At 34.1% G+C, this 16,512-nt stretch overlaps 1 protein-coding gene across 5 annotated transcripts in view; it reads left to right on the top strand.

The window, feature by feature from the left end:
• The window catches only part of DCAF6 (DDB1 and CUL4 associated factor 6), a 45,751-nt gene that overhangs the window by 8,227 nt on the left and 21,012 nt on the right, over nt 1–16,512 (top strand). For 4 of the 5 annotated variants that reach the window (XM_087721473.1, XM_014063834.2, XM_014063837.2 and 1 more), the window contains exons 3-10: nt 1,183–1,275; nt 1,683–1,868; nt 2,266–2,379; nt 3,479–3,614; nt 5,673–5,887; nt 7,867–7,960; nt 11,652–11,771; nt 13,555–13,794. In XM_087721473.1, coding sequence (XP_087577599.1) covers nt 1,183–1,275; nt 1,683–1,868; nt 2,266–2,379; nt 3,479–3,614; nt 5,673–5,887; nt 7,867–7,960; nt 11,652–11,771; nt 13,555–13,794 — 1,198 coding nt within the window. The remainder of the gene's footprint in view (nt 1–1,182; nt 1,276–1,682; nt 1,869–2,265; nt 2,380–3,478; nt 3,615–5,672; nt 5,888–7,866; nt 7,961–11,651; nt 11,772–13,554; nt 13,795–16,512) is intronic. The other variant, XM_014063836.2, reaches the window with a different exon arrangement.

Raw genomic sequence — 16,512 nt, 5'->3', positions numbered from 1 at the left:
CACCATAACCCCAGGTCAGATCTCTGTGGTGTTTCTTTTGTGAGTTTCTGTTTTCCTGCAAACAATGAAACAAAAGCTCACAAAAGAAAAAGATCTTACCTCTTGCCGTGCTGCTGGTGTTGGGATGCCTCGCCTCCTACCAGCCAGTTGGTCTTCGGATCTCTGCTGCGCATGTCCATTCATGCGCATGTGTATGCGTATGTTTGCATTTTTCCATTTGGGCATGCATGCGCAGTTTGGGCACTCAGTGTCTAAAAGGTTCGCCATCACTGCCATAGACAGTATAGACCAGGTTAAATCAGGACATGCAGGACATTAGGGAGTTCCTGAAAACTTTGCATTCAGACAAATCAGCCATCAGCAGACACCTGGAGATAAACCACATTTATATACCATCCAAAAGAGACATGAAAAAGCTAAGAAGAAAAGAAAAAGATTAGAACACATTCTCTTTAGTAATCAACCCCCAGAAAAGTATAGATTAATATAAGTCAATGAAGCAAAAAAAATATCTTATTCAAAGAGAAAACTACACTTAATGTTGAGTTGATTCATCTTTGAAGGGGTGGCTTATATTTTGGTGGCTTTGATTTTCAGAAAAATAGGCATGTTAATAATGTGAGGCCAAATCCCTCCTCTTAAAGCCCCCCCCTTCCCACCACTTTTTAGATTAGAAAGGAAAGAGTGGCCAGCAGCCTCTCTCAAAACGAGAAAAAACAGCCTTTGCGATTTCCGAATAATTCTGCTGTTTTGGCGATGCGTCGGACGCAGAATAATCTTGCACGAAAAGTATGGCAAGACATTCGTGTGCAGAGATGTTCCTTTCGGGGGTCACCCAAGAACAGTTTTGCACAGGTGAAAATTTAGTTGATTCTGTGGCCGCTACCCCCTGATACTTTGCAATTTCACAAAGTAAATGCCCTCCGGGCGGGGGTGGGGGAACCTGCAAGAATGGTTTTTGAGGGTGGCAGCTGCTTAAGAAAACAAAAGATGTGTTATTAAAAATGGATCACACTGAGAAAAAAATAATAATGTGAGGCCAAATGAAGGATCTTGCAATACTTTATTTATTAATCATTAATATTTTGCTGTGGCCAAATTAAATACAGTACTTTTAATATTTTTATATGTAATTTTTAAAACTCTTCAAAATTAATGTAGCTAGTAAATATTTATTCACAGGTGAATACAATATGCTGGAATGATACAGGAGAATATATTCTATCTGGATCTGATGATACTAATCTTGTAATTACTAATCCGTATAGTAGAAAGGTAAGGTAGCCAATTGTTTTTCTTCATTCGTTCAAATGCTATTATAAATACATGTTTTTGAGAATATGTGTATCAAGTATCCTATATACTTTCAAAATATTTTATCTGTCCTCAATAAAATGATTGATGCAAAACCCATTGTCCACCAATTTCACAAAAACATAGGCAAGATCCTATGAATTTCTCCTATTTCCTTTTCTACTACTCCCTGTCATGCTATCGTGTAAATATTGTATTAATGCAATGGTCAGATTCTTAATTGGCTGGTTTGGAGACTCTCAACATGTCAGAAAGAATCAATTATAAATATAAAGTGGAATTAAGTGATTTTGGTGGATAGATGGTGTGATAAAAGAATTATCATCCTTTATTAGTAGCCTAATAAAAATGTTAATCTTGTTTCCTAGGTATTAACAACCATTCGCTCAGGACACAGGGCAAATATTTTTAGCGCAAAATTTTTACCATGCACCAATGATAAGCAAATAATATCCTGTTCTGGAGATGGTGTCATTTTTTATACTAATGTTGAACAAGATGCTGAAACCAACAGACAGTGCCAATTTACTTGCCACTATGGAACTACATATGAGGTACTACAATATAATACCTTGTTACTATATTGACATGAGCATTAATTATGCAAATTGTGATCATAAGTGGAACTTCAGTGACTTGCAAATAGAACAGACCAATGTATATAAATACTTGGAACTCTATTTTCAATCCACTATTGAATGGATATATCAAATTCAGTCTCTGCCAAAAAGACTTCAAATGCTATTCAATATTTTCCTTCTAATTGTATTCGGATTATATAATTCAAGACCAAATTTAGTTTCTTATGTTAACTATTATATACATATTACTTAATTTTCATTGTATAAGAAGATTATATAGGTACAGTTTATGCAATTTTTGGATCTTAACCTTAGTTTTTTAAGGCAACTATTCCTGTCATTTTTAATTTTACTTATGTTTACTTTGTAGATCATGACCGTCCCAAATGACCCCTACACATTTTTGTCTTGTGGAGAAGATGGTACTGTAAGATGGTTTGATACAAGAATCAGGACAAGTTGTACAAAAGAAGACTGTAAAGATGTAAGAGAAATTTGTTAAATACATGAAGTATCACATTAGGTTCAGAACTTGATTTACTTGGTGCTGGCAGTAGAAATTCTGGAAAGGAATCCAAGATACATAACAAGTTATATAAATGTAAATGATAATTTGGTATTTATGGCTGATCTAACAGCACTCTTATTGAATAAGGAAAAACTGTTATTGGTGAAACAAATATTTGGATTTAGTCTCACATTTAATAAATTATTTGATTTTGCAATTTTTCCAGGAATGCCCTTTACTAATATAAACAGAACATAAAATTTACCTAGAATGGAAATAGATAACTAACACTTAGTTTGATGGAGTATATAATACTTATTTTTAAAATAAATATGCTGATCAAAGGAGTCAGGTATGATTTCAGTTTTCTTTACTTCTGCACATTATTATCAGTTTTTCACCTTTAAATTTAGCTATTTATTCACTTGTACCCTAATTGTCTTCATATTTACATCCAATTATTGCTATGTAAAACCAATCTATCCAGTTTTTCTAAACTAAGTTATGCAATACCTGCCTACTTTCATATATTTTCTGGTCTTTTTCTTTCAAGAAAATTTAAACGTAGAAAGATAATGATGATTGGAAATTGCTATATTTTGATATTTTGAAAGACTCTCAAAAAGCCTAGGAAATGGAAACTTTCTTAGATATCTCGATTGTTGAGGTGGACATTTTTATTGTCCCTTAGCCAATGGTTTGAATAATTTTTAATTATATTTATTAATATGAATTTTTATATTTTATAACTGTTGTTTTAACATGTCTTGTTTTATCTGGTTTTTTTTTCCTGCCACCCAAAATCATTTGTGGTGAGATGAGTGGCTGTATAAATTTGTTTAATAAATTACACGCACCGCACGAACAGACAATGTTTTTGTGGTCTGGTGTCGGTCTGGGAACTCTGTTCTTGTCTGCTTTTCGATGATTAAAATCTATTTTATTGAGAGGCAGACTTAGCTTCTCTTAAATTAGTCATCCCATGTTAATTTTATATTGTAGCCATAGATCAGATGATACAATATTTATATATGAGCTTTTCACATAAATGAAGTATTTCCTCTTTTTTCCCTAGGATATTTTGATCAATTGTAGGAGAGCTGCCACATCTGTAGCCATCTGCCCACCAATACCATATTACCTTGCAGTTGGCTGTTCTGATAGTTCAGTAAGAATATATGATCGACGCATGCTTGGCACAAGAGCAACAGGTATGATGATGCAAGCATGACATGATGTTTCTATATTAATTTTGAATATATGACTGAGGTATATTAGATGTGAATTTCCAATGAATTTATGTAATACAAAATATTTTGTCTACAGTGTTTGTTTATATTCATAACAGCTCATAATATTCAGAATGCTACTCTTTTAAAAGACTCCCAAAGTCTGTTAAAGGTGTTCTCAGTATTTTCTTGCAATTTGTACTGAAATGTATTGGCATTCTGACTGTTTAAATAGTATTTGTGCACCCTATCTAACAAAATAAAATTGAATAGTGAAGAAAGTAAGGTTCTACATTTAGGCAAGAAAACCCAAAGGCATAAGTATAGTATAGGTGGTACCTGGCTCAATAGGAGTAACTATGAGAGATCTTGCAGTCCTAGTGAACAATCACTTAAATATGAGCCAGCAGTGAGCTGCAGCTGCCAAAAAAGCCAATGCAATCCTATGCTGCATTAACAGAGGGATAGAATCAAGATGACATGAAGTGTGAATACTATTTTATAACGGCTTGGTAAAACCACACTTGTAATACTGAATCCAGTTTTAGTCACTATATTACGAAAAAGATGTTGAGACTCTGGAAAGAATACAGAGAAGAGCAACAAAGTTGATTAGGGGACTAGAAGCTAAAACATATAAAGAATGGTTGTTGGAATTGGTTATGTCCAGTTTAATGAAAAAAAGGACTAGGGGTGACATGATAGCAGTGTTCCAATATCTAAGGGGCTGCCACAAAGAAGACGGAATTGATCTATTTTCCAATGCACTTGAAGGCAGGACAAGAAGCAATGGATGGAAACTAATCAAGGAGAGAAGCAACCTAGAACTAAATTTCCTGACAGTTAGAACAATTAATCAGTGGAACCACTTGCCTCCAGAAGTTGTGAATGTTCCAACATTGGCCATTTGTCTAAAATGGTTTCCTGCCTGAGCAGGGGGTTGGACTAGATATCATTTAATGGTTTAAATACTGAAACATCATGGTTTTGTTAATTTTTTTATTAGGGCAGCTTTAGAACAAATACGGGTTTTTCTTGTTTTGGGTTTTTTGTTTTGTTTTCTATAATTGCTAATTTTTTAGTAATGTTTCCTTCTACTTTGAGACGGAGAACACATAAACTATAGTTTAAACTCAGAAATAGTCTTTATGAATTAAATTCATTATATATTTTATAAATAACCTCCTATTTTATTTATTAATTTATTACAAATACTTTATACCACCCAATAGAATGTGACTTCTTGTGGTGTCATGTCCAAATTAATAACCTGAAGCTGTGGAGGGAAATATTTTAGAGGCCATTGCAATCATGAAGAAGTCAAAGATTGCAGTATGCAAAATAATTTAATATGAGGAAGAAAATAAGATAGGATTTGGGGTTTTTTGGGAAGAGGATTGAAAGGGCCACCTGGGGGATTATTATTAAGCTTGAGTGGACATTTAGATGTTTATTGATTGATCTGACTGATCAACCAATTGAACCGTAACCAATTTTATTTTTTTTACTGATCTTGATTTCATTTTGCTCTACACTACCACTGATAAGAAGAAAATTTTGAACATGTCATTTTTGCTTGCTCATCCATAACCCAAGTCATGAGCAAATGCAGTTTTATTACAAACAGACCTGGCTTTTATCAGTGGAGCCTGAGGCTGAGGTCATGGGCAATCTTCCGAAACTATGAACAGACTAAAAGATGAGACTTGAACTAAATTCCCTGAAATAGCTCACTGAGTGATTCCTGACATACCTTCCCTGGCCCATCAAACCTAAGTTTGCCCAACTTGTCAACATATTACAAAACTCCATAATAGTTGGCTCTTCAGATTTCTCCATACTCAACTGTTGACTTTGTTGTGTTTCTGGTGAGAAACTGTTTCTTTGAGATAAGTAAAAAGGGATTTATTTTTCTTACAAGCTGCATATTTTTTCAGTAAAAGTCTCTTCCTTTCAGATGAATGCTAGCCAGATTTGGATATGCTGTTGCATTTGAGCAATGGAGAATGTTTTCAGCTGTTACTGTTTTTTTTCATGTAGGTAATTATGCAGGCAGGGGTACTACAGGATTGGTGGCACGTTTTGTTCCTCCTCATCTTAATAATAAATCCTGTAGGGTAACATCTCTCTGCTACAGTGAAGATGGACAAGAAATTCTTGTGAGCTATTCTTCAGATTACATATACCTATTTGATCCTAAGGATGATACAGCTAGAGAATTGAAAGTTCCTTCTGCAGAAGAGCGAAGAGAAGAGGTAAGCTTTCCATAGTGCTGATTTGATGTCAAGATAATCAGCTATATTTTAAAAAATACTCCTCTTAAACCACAGTTGTTATATCATCTATATAATTTAGGCAACATTTAATAAAATGAAATATTTAATAGGTGATCAATGCCAGATACGTAGTTTTGTTAGAGATTCTGACACAATCATATTAAAGGAAATCTGTGAACAAAAATATTGGCTAAAATTTCAGTATTAGAAGAAAACAAGTTTGTTCAAGCATTTAAATGGCTGCCCAATTATGTAACTTTGGGCAGCATATAAGAAAACATGCAATTATATGTGCTGTTTCTTGTTTTTAAAATTCTGATATTTATTTTCTGAACTAAATATTTTAAATTTGCTGTGAACAGTTGCCACACTGAACGATTTGACCGCCCAACTCAACTCTGTGTGGGTCACAATTTCTGACAGAAAATGTCATAAATCATGTTTATGATCACAAGATGCTGCAAACAGCCATAGATGTAGACCAGTTGCTCAATTTTTATTGGATAGCGATTCTTTTCTTCACCAAGCTGCTGGTATTCTAATTCTTTTCCTTTTATTTTGATCATCTATAAAGACCTTTTTGTTATTCTTTGCATCTTTTGCTAAACTTCCTTTCTGGGAAATCTCTGGTATTCCTACTTTCTGGATTTCCGTGCCCTGTTTTTTGTTTTTAGAGCTTCACTGTTTTATGAAGCCACATTGGCTTTTTTTTATTATTCTCCTTTTTTCTCTCCTTCTTGGTGTTATATACATTTGTACTTTCAGAAACTTCTGCCTACACTGAAGTCCTTTGCCTGTTAGTTTCCCATATCATAGAGTCCTTTTTATCATTTCTTTGAATTTACTAAAATCAAAAATTTCAGCACAGTTGGTCATTTCCTGCTATTTCTGCTGTCTCAAACAAGTTTTCCCTATCAATTAGTGAGATACTTATCCCAAGTCAAGTATAGCTGATACTCATTATCTAAAAGTAAGTTAAAATTATATTAGGGTTTAATGTTAAATCAATAATCCTTAAGAAGTTAACCTGACTGTTATGAAGTGCAATATCTGAGCAGTTCGCAAGCCACGATGGCTATTATGTAAACAAGCTACAACTGTTAATCAATCTGGAAAAGTGAAAGGAAGAAATCACAAGTTTTTTAAAAAATTACTTCTTTTTTCTAGAAGTGGGCAATCTGTTGTTTGTACAGCTTCATTCTTATGTTCATTTTAATCTAGTTAAACCTTGTTTGTGAATCTTTTGCCAATCTTCAAGCCAAGGATTCAAACTAAACAGTAATGTTTATGGGGATTTTTTTTATTTATTGCCAAATCCAGATTAGGAAGCATGATATTGAGCCTAGTTCAAATATTCTTTCTTTTGAGATTAGAAGAAAAAAGGCAATATCCTCTGGGTAGGAAAGAGCTATAGCACTGTAGCCAGACCTCTATTTCTACTAAATGTTAATCTAAATAATTCCACACTTCATTCACCTCTTTCAAACACATAGCCCACTATATATATCTGTACTTTATGGTACATTTTTTTAACCTGAAGAAAGATTGAAAAGGCATCCATATTGTGGCATAGATTTAAGCAACCTGGTCTTCTTTTGATGGCATTATATTTTATATGTTTTAAAATATAATGCTATAAATGCCAACTAAGAGAATTAAAGGTTGGGGATTCTGAAAGTTAAAGAAAAAGTGCATCAGTTTGTTATTCCTGGACTCTGATACAAAAAATATATATTAAAAATCCCACTCATCATTCTCAAACTCTTCCAGATATCTAAAGTAGTCCATTTATATATAATGACAGTATTAGTTTTCTTCCTAAACCAAATTATGGTTGCAGGTTTGTCCATGCTGATAAAAATAAGACATAAAAAGTGCAAGAATTTTAACTTTATCTCATATTTTTAATTAAATAGAACATTTGCATCTATAATTTCCTTGCTTCTTTTTTTCTTTAGTTACGGCAGCCTCCTGTCAAACGTTTGCGATTAAGAGGAGATTGGTCAGATACTGGGCCAAGAGCAAGGCCGGAAAGTGAAAGAGAAAGAGATGGTACTAAATTTTGCTATTTATATTTATACTAATTTTTATTCAAACTTTGCTTAGTTATATGTATAATGATGCTATAATTTTAGACATGTTCTATTTCTAATTGTAGATAATGACCATATTTAGACAATTGTCAATGACTTCATAAATTGTGTTTTTTCAGGCTGCAGACAAATTGTTTATTCTTCTTCTCTTCTATCAAGCATCAGGTCTGATGCACAAATACTACTTTATGTTAAGCCAGAATTCCCCTTATGGGGAATTGGGAAATTGGGAAATTCTAGTGGGAAGAATTTCTGAATTTTTACAAATTTGTTCTGATAGATTGGGAACCCATTGAAGCAGGATTTTGTAGTCATTGCTAGAAGAGTACGAGAAGATGGGTGATGTAGCAAAACAGCTTATACACAATACGTGCAATTGATTCAGATTCAACTCAGAGTGACAGGATTGTCAAATGCTTAAGTCCCCAAGCGTAAAATCCTTTCAAAGTCATTCTTGCAATAACTTTAATTTCTTCTTTCCACTTTATCCATTGTCTTCTGCTTCTTCTATTTCCCTCAACTTGTTGTTCATCACTGCTTTCTTTCACACTTGAGTTTTAACTTGACTTTAATTCCCTAAAAGGAGTAGTTAGTTTTTATTTGGCATAGAACATTGATTGGAGACTCTCATGATTCATGCTACTCTTAGCAATTGTTTTCAGATCCATAATTCAAAATTATTGTTCTCTCCCTTTCTCAATGTTCAGCTTTCACAGCCAAGTGTTACCACTGAAAATTGAAATGAAAAATCCCATTACTTTTACTATCCTTATCTTTCTCCCTGAGATTAATATTTTCTTTACATTTCCAGAAGATTTTTCTTATTTTTAGCTATCAATTCCATTTTTTCACCTTCAAATAAAGTTCATAAAGCATGTCAGTTGCTATTATCTTTATCTTATTAAGAATAGATTTCTCATTTCTGTTTTTATTTTCACAATCACCCTATTTACTTTACTTTCAATTAACAAGGCTGTGTTACCTATCTACACATTCCATTTACTGTTGCGAGTTCCTATTCAGATTAAAGTCATCTGTTTTTGTTCTGGTTTTTGTTGTTGTTCGTTGAAAAAATTTCTCAGAAAAATAATATTCTGGCACACCCTTTAGCTTTAGTATATTTCAACTTCTGCATGATCATTAAAGCATTTTTTTTTAAAAAAACTTCTGTCCTTTTGCTCTATTATTCTGCCTGTCCTATGCCATTTTAGAAATCTGGTTGTTAATTTGACATTTTTCTCTCAATATATAGTTCTAATCTTTTTTGTAAGGAAGTAAGTGAAACTTTTGTGTGGAATTAATGCTGTGATTTGGCAATGTTTACATCTCACAATTTTACTATAGATATATCCACCAACTTATCTTCTCTATACTCTTAAACCAGATAATGTTTTATATTTGTTGATATAGAACTGTTTAATTGCCTGTTCTAAGTGATTTTAAAAGTATTTCATCTGTACTTGGTGCTTTCCTATTTGACAATACTCTACCTACTTTCTATCAGTTTCTGAATGTATTTGCATTCTGCAAATGTTTCTTACATTCTAATTCTTGTTTATTAGCATTTCAGAATAGTGTTTACATTTTCCTTTAATACAATTTATTTACATTTCTTCTGTTATTCTTAAATATTTCCACTTCTGGAGATTTTCCTTTATTTCTCTGATCCTTTTAAAAATATCTCCTCTTTTCCTTTTAATGTTATCTCCTTCTATTAGTCAACACTCGTGATTGATATCTTTCCTTATTTACCCTACTTGTTGAAAATCATGATTCAGTAATATGTCTGTAAATTGCTCAAGGTTTTCATCTTTATGTTTTACTGGCTGTTGTAATAGCTTGTTCTGAAAACCACTTGGATCGTTTTGTCTTTGGAATCTGGGAACATATTTTCACTTTGCTTTTCATAATGTCTCTTAAATCTTAGCTCCTCAGATTTTCTTTCACTTAAATTAAGTATACTAACTTTTTCTTTGCATTGCGCTTATACTCTTATATGTCCTCCAGATTGATTTTGTAGGTTTAATGCATAAATTTGATGCCAAGAATTCATGGTCTGTTCCACACTCTGCATCTGGTAGTATCCTGGTTGACTAAATTGCCCTTCTTATCATCTGTTTCCCATCGTCAAATCAATTTGATTCCAGAGTTGTCCATTTTATGATGTGATTGTGCTGAGTCTGCATTTCTATTCCTTAAAGTAGGTATTATGTTAATTGAGTTCAAATTTTCCTGTGATTCTTGTTCTCCGTTTCTCTCATTTCTGTATTAAAGTCACCCCCTATTAAACAATATTATATCTTTTTAAATACTGTTTTTAGCATCCCTTTCAATTGGTCATACAATTCCTCATTTTCTTAACAGCATATGTAGCAAGTACATTCACTGATATTCATTATATATACTCATTCTAATAGGTCCTCTAATTTATTGGATTCTTGTCAAGTATATATTTAACAAATTTCTTTTTGAGTATCATTGCTATTTTTCTTCTATATGGTCCAATGTTACAAATTATATTACATTATTTTAAGTTGACTTCTCTCGTGCTTGCAGATCTCACTCAATCTTACCATCATTGTGGATTAACCTTAATGTTGCCACTGTTCCATTAGCCTTTGGTTTTCCCCATCCTTTCAGATTCTTCTACAGAGTCATTCAGGAGAAAAAGTAAAAAGAATTTCTTTTGTGCAATACGATGTTAGTTTAAATAAGATTGAATTTACTCGAAGTGATCACAGTAACATTTACACTTTTAGAGTGCTTTGTTTCTTGAGAGAATGAATATATTTGTTAGCTTTACCTCTCTTCCTTTAACTATTCTTATAGTTTTCTTGCTTCATTTTCATCCTTCTCTCATCCATTTTTCTTTTTTCCAGTTTTTAACTTGAATAGGAAAATGGATAGGATAGATACTGGAAGGTGCTTCAGTTGTATTCTGATTTTATTATAAAAATAATATTTTGCATAATCCTTTACATTCTACAAACTATTTTCATTGCCAGTATGTTTCTGGGTTATAATGTCCTGTAAGGCCCTATACGGCATAGGATCAGGTTAATTCAAAGTCCGCCTCTCCTATTTGCATCTATCTGTCCCAGTAGAATTGGCAAGAGAGATTACGTGTTCCATCCATGAAAGAAAGTAGTCTAGTGGAACCCAGGAAGAAAGTCTTTTCTGCCATAGTCCACAACCTGTGAAACATTATGCCCTGGAATTTAGATTGACCCCAATTCTACTGGCCTTTAGAAGGTCTTGAAGACATGGCTGTACCACCACACCTGGAGGTCTGGCAGTGGTGGAAGCTTTTACAGGGGCTGTGTTGAACTGATATAAGGTTGTCTTCTGCTCATCATGATTATTTTTGTTTTTAAAAGATTATTGATAGTTTTAGAAGTTTCCATGTTTGTTCTTTAACTTGCTTTTGTTAGATTATTTTTACGTGTTGTGAGCTACCCAGATTTACCTAATTGAGATGGGCAGCCATACAAATAACAACAACAATAACAATGGTAATAAAATACAAAAACTCTACAAAATATAAAAATTAAATATCATTTATTCTTTTATTTTTCAAAGATGTAAATACATGATTGCAGTTTGTAAAAGCAAAAGCACAGTTAAAAACATTAATATCACTTTATACACAGGTGAACAGAGCCCTAACGTTTCATTAATGCAAAGAATGTCTGACATGTTATCAAGATGGTTTGAAGAAGCAAGTGAAGTTGCACAGAGCAACAGAGGAAGAGGACGTTCTCGCTCTAGAGGTAAATGCCTTTAACAGCCCTCACAATTAAGTGATGGTAACAAGTCTAATCCTAAATATGCTGATATTATAAGATTATCTCAACTCAGGAGTAAACTTGTCAAGAACAAATCTTTTCTGCTTAATCGTACCTACTTTTTTTATTGGGTAACTGATTGTGGAAGTGGTATAAACCCGAATTTTTTTGATTTTAGCATAGTATGCTGATTGATAAGTTAGTAAAATGTTGGCTGAGTAATCTGACAGTTCAGTGAAAATTGTTGACTCAAAATTGGCTCAAAAGTAACACTTCGATTGTTCACTAATGGTTCTTCATTAAATTAAAGACAATCCTGTTTGTGAAATACTACATAATTCAATAAAAAGGAAGTGACAAATGTTTACCATATTTGCAGATGATACAGATAAACTGTATTATAGAAGACAGAAAGAAAATTCAGAATTATCTTGGTAGAAATTAACCGAAATTTACAACACCAAATTTAACAGACAAAAGTACAAAATTCTTTACCTAAGAAACAAATATCAAATGCCCAGGCATAGGATGAAATTTATAAATCCTAGCATGGTATTTATAAAAAAACGTTCTTGGAATAACTGAGGCCAAACTCTATATGAATTGAAATGCCTCAGAGAAGTGTAGCAAAAGTGATTGGGGCAAGGGGGCTAGAAACTAAGTCTTGAGAAATAATCTTGAAGATGATGAGCATATATAGCATTGAAAAGATACAACACAAAAAGGAAATGATACCACTCTTCAAATACCTGAAAAGTTATCATGTGGAAGAATACCTCATTTTTTTCCTCATTGCAGACTGCAGAACATGCAGTATTGGATTTCAGTTGTCGAAAGGTGTAGACCAGCGATGGCTAATCTTTTTCGGCTCATGTGCCATAAGTGAGGGGAGTGCATGGGGGCCGTGTGCGGGCATGCTGCACCCATAATGCGATGTGTGACCCGCCCAGTGCGCATGCATGCACTACAGGTGCTCCCCCCCATTTTTTGCATGCTTTTTTCGCCCCTCCCAGGCTCCTATAAAGCCTCTGGAGGGCGAAAACAGCCTTCCCCACCCCCCCGGAAGCCCTCCAGATGCTTCAGGGACCTTCAGGAGGCTTCCCTGAAGCCTCCAGAGCAATCAAAACGACCCTCCAAGCAAAGCAGAAGTCACTTCCGGTTTGCTCAGAGGGTCGTTTTAAGCGCTCCGAAGGCTTCAGGGACCTTCAAGAGGCTCTCCTGAAGCCTTCGGAGCAGTCAAAACGACCATCCAAGCAAACCGGAAGTCTGTTCCTGAACTTCCGGTTTGCCCATAGGGCCATTTTTGTGCGCTTCAGAGGCTTCAGGGAAGCTCATGAAGCTTCCGGAGGGCCTCCGGGGGGGCGGGGAGGCTCTTTTCGCCTTCCCCAGGCTCCTATAAAGCCTCTGGAGCTTGGGGAGGGCGAAAAATGGCTTTTAAAAAGGGTGAACTCAGCTGGCCAGCGCACGCAACAAGATCAATTTGATAGTGGAAATTATGACCAAAAATAATTGTTGGCTCCTCTTCATTAGATGTGTTCAAGCAGAGAGTTGACAGTATGTGAATGATTTAATTGGCATCCTGGATTGGGAATGGATTGGACTTGATGGCCTAAATAGCCACCTGCCACCTGCCAAATTTATGTTTCTAAGTATCACATTTAACACATTTAATGTGCTCTGTTGAAGGTATTAATTTGTTACTGTGTTGAATAAATATAAACCAATAATGTTTTTTTTTTAAAAGTTAAGTTGATTCTTTTCTTCAAAGGTGGAATAAGTAGATCAGATGTTTCTACCTCAGGAAATGTCTTGGCAGGTGCTGAAACAGAAAATTCCATGGAAGTGGATGGTCCTGAACAATTGCAGTCATCCTCATCTACAGTGTCAGCTCAAGCGCCCTCAACATCATCAACAGAAAGTCCTCCTTCTACTTCTTTACTCTCCTCTCCTGACAATGAACAAAGACCTTTCTTGGAGACACCTGCACCTCCTCCACTCCATCAACCTGGTATGTAAAGTTTTCTTGTTAAAAAATCATATGTATTTAATCTGTATAAAGAGTTTAAAATGCATATTTATTATGCCAATATTTAGCATGGTCATGTACTTGGATGAATGACCTCAATTTATAAAATCTTCTACATTAATCTTCACTCAAAATTTTACTAGTCTGAAGTTTGGCTATAATTTGTTACAACACAGTATATTGCTATTTTTCTCCGAAAAGATATGCCATTAAATGTTTAGCACAATTTCTGACCCCAGAATAGTTTTTCAGCTTTATGATGTATTTTTTTGAGTATAAGATGCATCTTTTTCCTTCCTAAAAGAGCATGGAAATTTTGGTGCGTCTTATACATCAAATACAGCCATTTTTGGCCACCCAAAGCCCCACCCCCGCATCCCATTTTTGTGAAAAACAGGAAAAAACGGCAGTTTTCACAAAAACAGAGGAGTTTTTGCCTTCCCTCAGCCCTCAGCAGCATTCTGCAGGGTTCATCAGAGTTGGGGGAAGGCAAAAATGCCCCAATTTTTGTGAAAACTGGTCCATTTTTCACAAAAATGTTGGCATTTTTGCCTTACCCCCAGCCCTGCTGAAGCCTACAGAGTGCTGCTGGGGGCTGAGGGAAGGCAAAAACTTTTTTCCCGTATTTACCTCTTCGAAATCTTGGTGCGGCTTTTCCCCAGTGTGTCTTATAGTCCGAAAAATGTGGTATGTTGTAGGTGAATTGAGTTTGTTCATTCCCAGATTTTCATTGATACAGCTTAAAATTAGTTCAACTATAGTTAGATTACACATATTTTTGAATCTATAATGCTAATATATAAATATGAAGTAACTTTGTTTTATAACCTAAATTAACAATAATTCATGTGAAGATAGTTCTTAGCAGTAAAAGAGATCTGTACAACTATATACCTGACCACCTTTCACAAGAATTACTGTATATATTGAATGTAAGACACTATTGCAGTTTTAAAAAAAACCTTTTCCCCCAAAAGTTGCTTACTACATGAATGGAAGCTTATGTTTAAGAAATATAAGTATAAAAATGCTCTTGGTTTGTAGAACTAGTTATGTGAATCTTTAGGTACGGATCATGTGCTATTTCTATTAAGGAGCCAATCAATTGTTCTGTTTTTTATTGTATTAATCATTTATAAGGTAGAATTAAACTTACATTACAGTGGATATTTTCTTTGAACCATACATCTTGTGCCACATCTGTATTGTGTTCATGCAACTTAATGAGCTGACTGTTGCAATATAGTAGAAAGTAGTTTTCCCTTCATTGGTTATACTGCATTTGCCTAGCTTTTCTACATGGAGTTATATTGTCAGCTGATCTATATGAAGATTTATAAAAATTGCAGTGGTAGAACGTAATTGAAAATTGGTATCAAAAACGGTGGCCACAACAGCTTTAGCATCCTTTAGAAGTGGAGTATGTGATATGTTGGCGTTCTTGCTACAATCCTATAGAGGCAATTTTTGTGAGTTTACTGGAAATTGAGTCTAGATTCCATTCTCTGTTTTTATTAGAATCCATGCAGTGGTTTTTTTTAGCATTTCTGTAATTTACATTGAATGTAAACAAACACTTAAACACCAGAAATAAATGTTCATCTTTATTGCTATTAGAAACAGAGGATGGGAAAGAATTGAGGTGTTAGTAAATGGAAAGCAAGCCTCAAAACAATTAGTTTTAGAAAACTTCACATATTATGTATTGTTTTATATTGTCATTTTATTCTTAGATTTTAATTGTAGCTTAGGAGGATTTTACCTCAAATTCTTGTGAGCCATTTTATTTTATTTTATATATTTATTTATTTAATTTATATAGCCTCTTATCTCACAAGAAATGATTCTGGATAGGATACAATAAGAAATCAATAAAAACTAATATAGATGTAAAACAGATATTTAGAAATATGACATTAAAAGCTGATTAATTAAAACCAGCATATATGCAAATTCCAAGCAGAAAGGATGTGAGTACATCCACCTCAATAGTAGAGGCATCTACTTAGAGTTCTCTGGAAATCAAATCTTGAGGGACTTTAGAACACCAAAAGGAGTTGATGTAATGTCCAATGGGAGAATCTTCTATAAGGCCAACACTAGGTCATACAAGTCTCATTTTTTGGTCCCTGGCAGATGACACCCACATGTTCTCTCTGCCAGATTCTAACAGGCCAGGAAAGATGATTCAAAATTGCTTTACATCCACCCAGAGAACCTCTGCATAGCACAGAGTGCAAATATGTTTTGAAGTTATTATGTACTGGGTTGGAATAATATCTGTTAGCTTTGGCTTCATGTATTAAGTCCTGCAATTCCTTGCTTCCAGGAATGAAAATAAAAATATTTAAAAGATATAAAATCCATTTTACGCTTTACATGTAGCATCAATAAATGGTATTATATTCATAGCAAATATGATTTCTGCATTAAATATGAAGCAGTTTTCGGTAAAGATTATTGAGCTGGATTACATTAAAAGACTGTGTAAAGATTAATTCATCCCATAAAAACTGCTTTAATATTTCCGCTGTTTCAAATGAGCCTCATCCTCTTATGGCTTATGCTTAGGAATCAATCCACGTGCTCGCCATTATACCAAAAGTAAAGAAATTTCATTTTTAGCAATTAACAGAAGTAGAACTTAGACTTAGATACCGCTTCACAATGTTTCACAGCTAAGCGCTTACTCTCTAAGCG

Source organism: Thamnophis sirtalis, unplaced genomic scaffold (genome assembly GCF_051295495.1).
Source record: "Thamnophis sirtalis isolate CommonGarterSnake01/CBP01778 unplaced genomic scaffold, rThaSir2_p1.2 scaffold_8, whole genome shotgun sequence".
Taxonomy (NCBI): Eukaryota; Metazoa; Chordata; class Lepidosauria; order Squamata; family Natricidae; genus Thamnophis; species Thamnophis sirtalis.
This window is presented reverse-complemented; position numbering and strand designations above follow the sequence as displayed.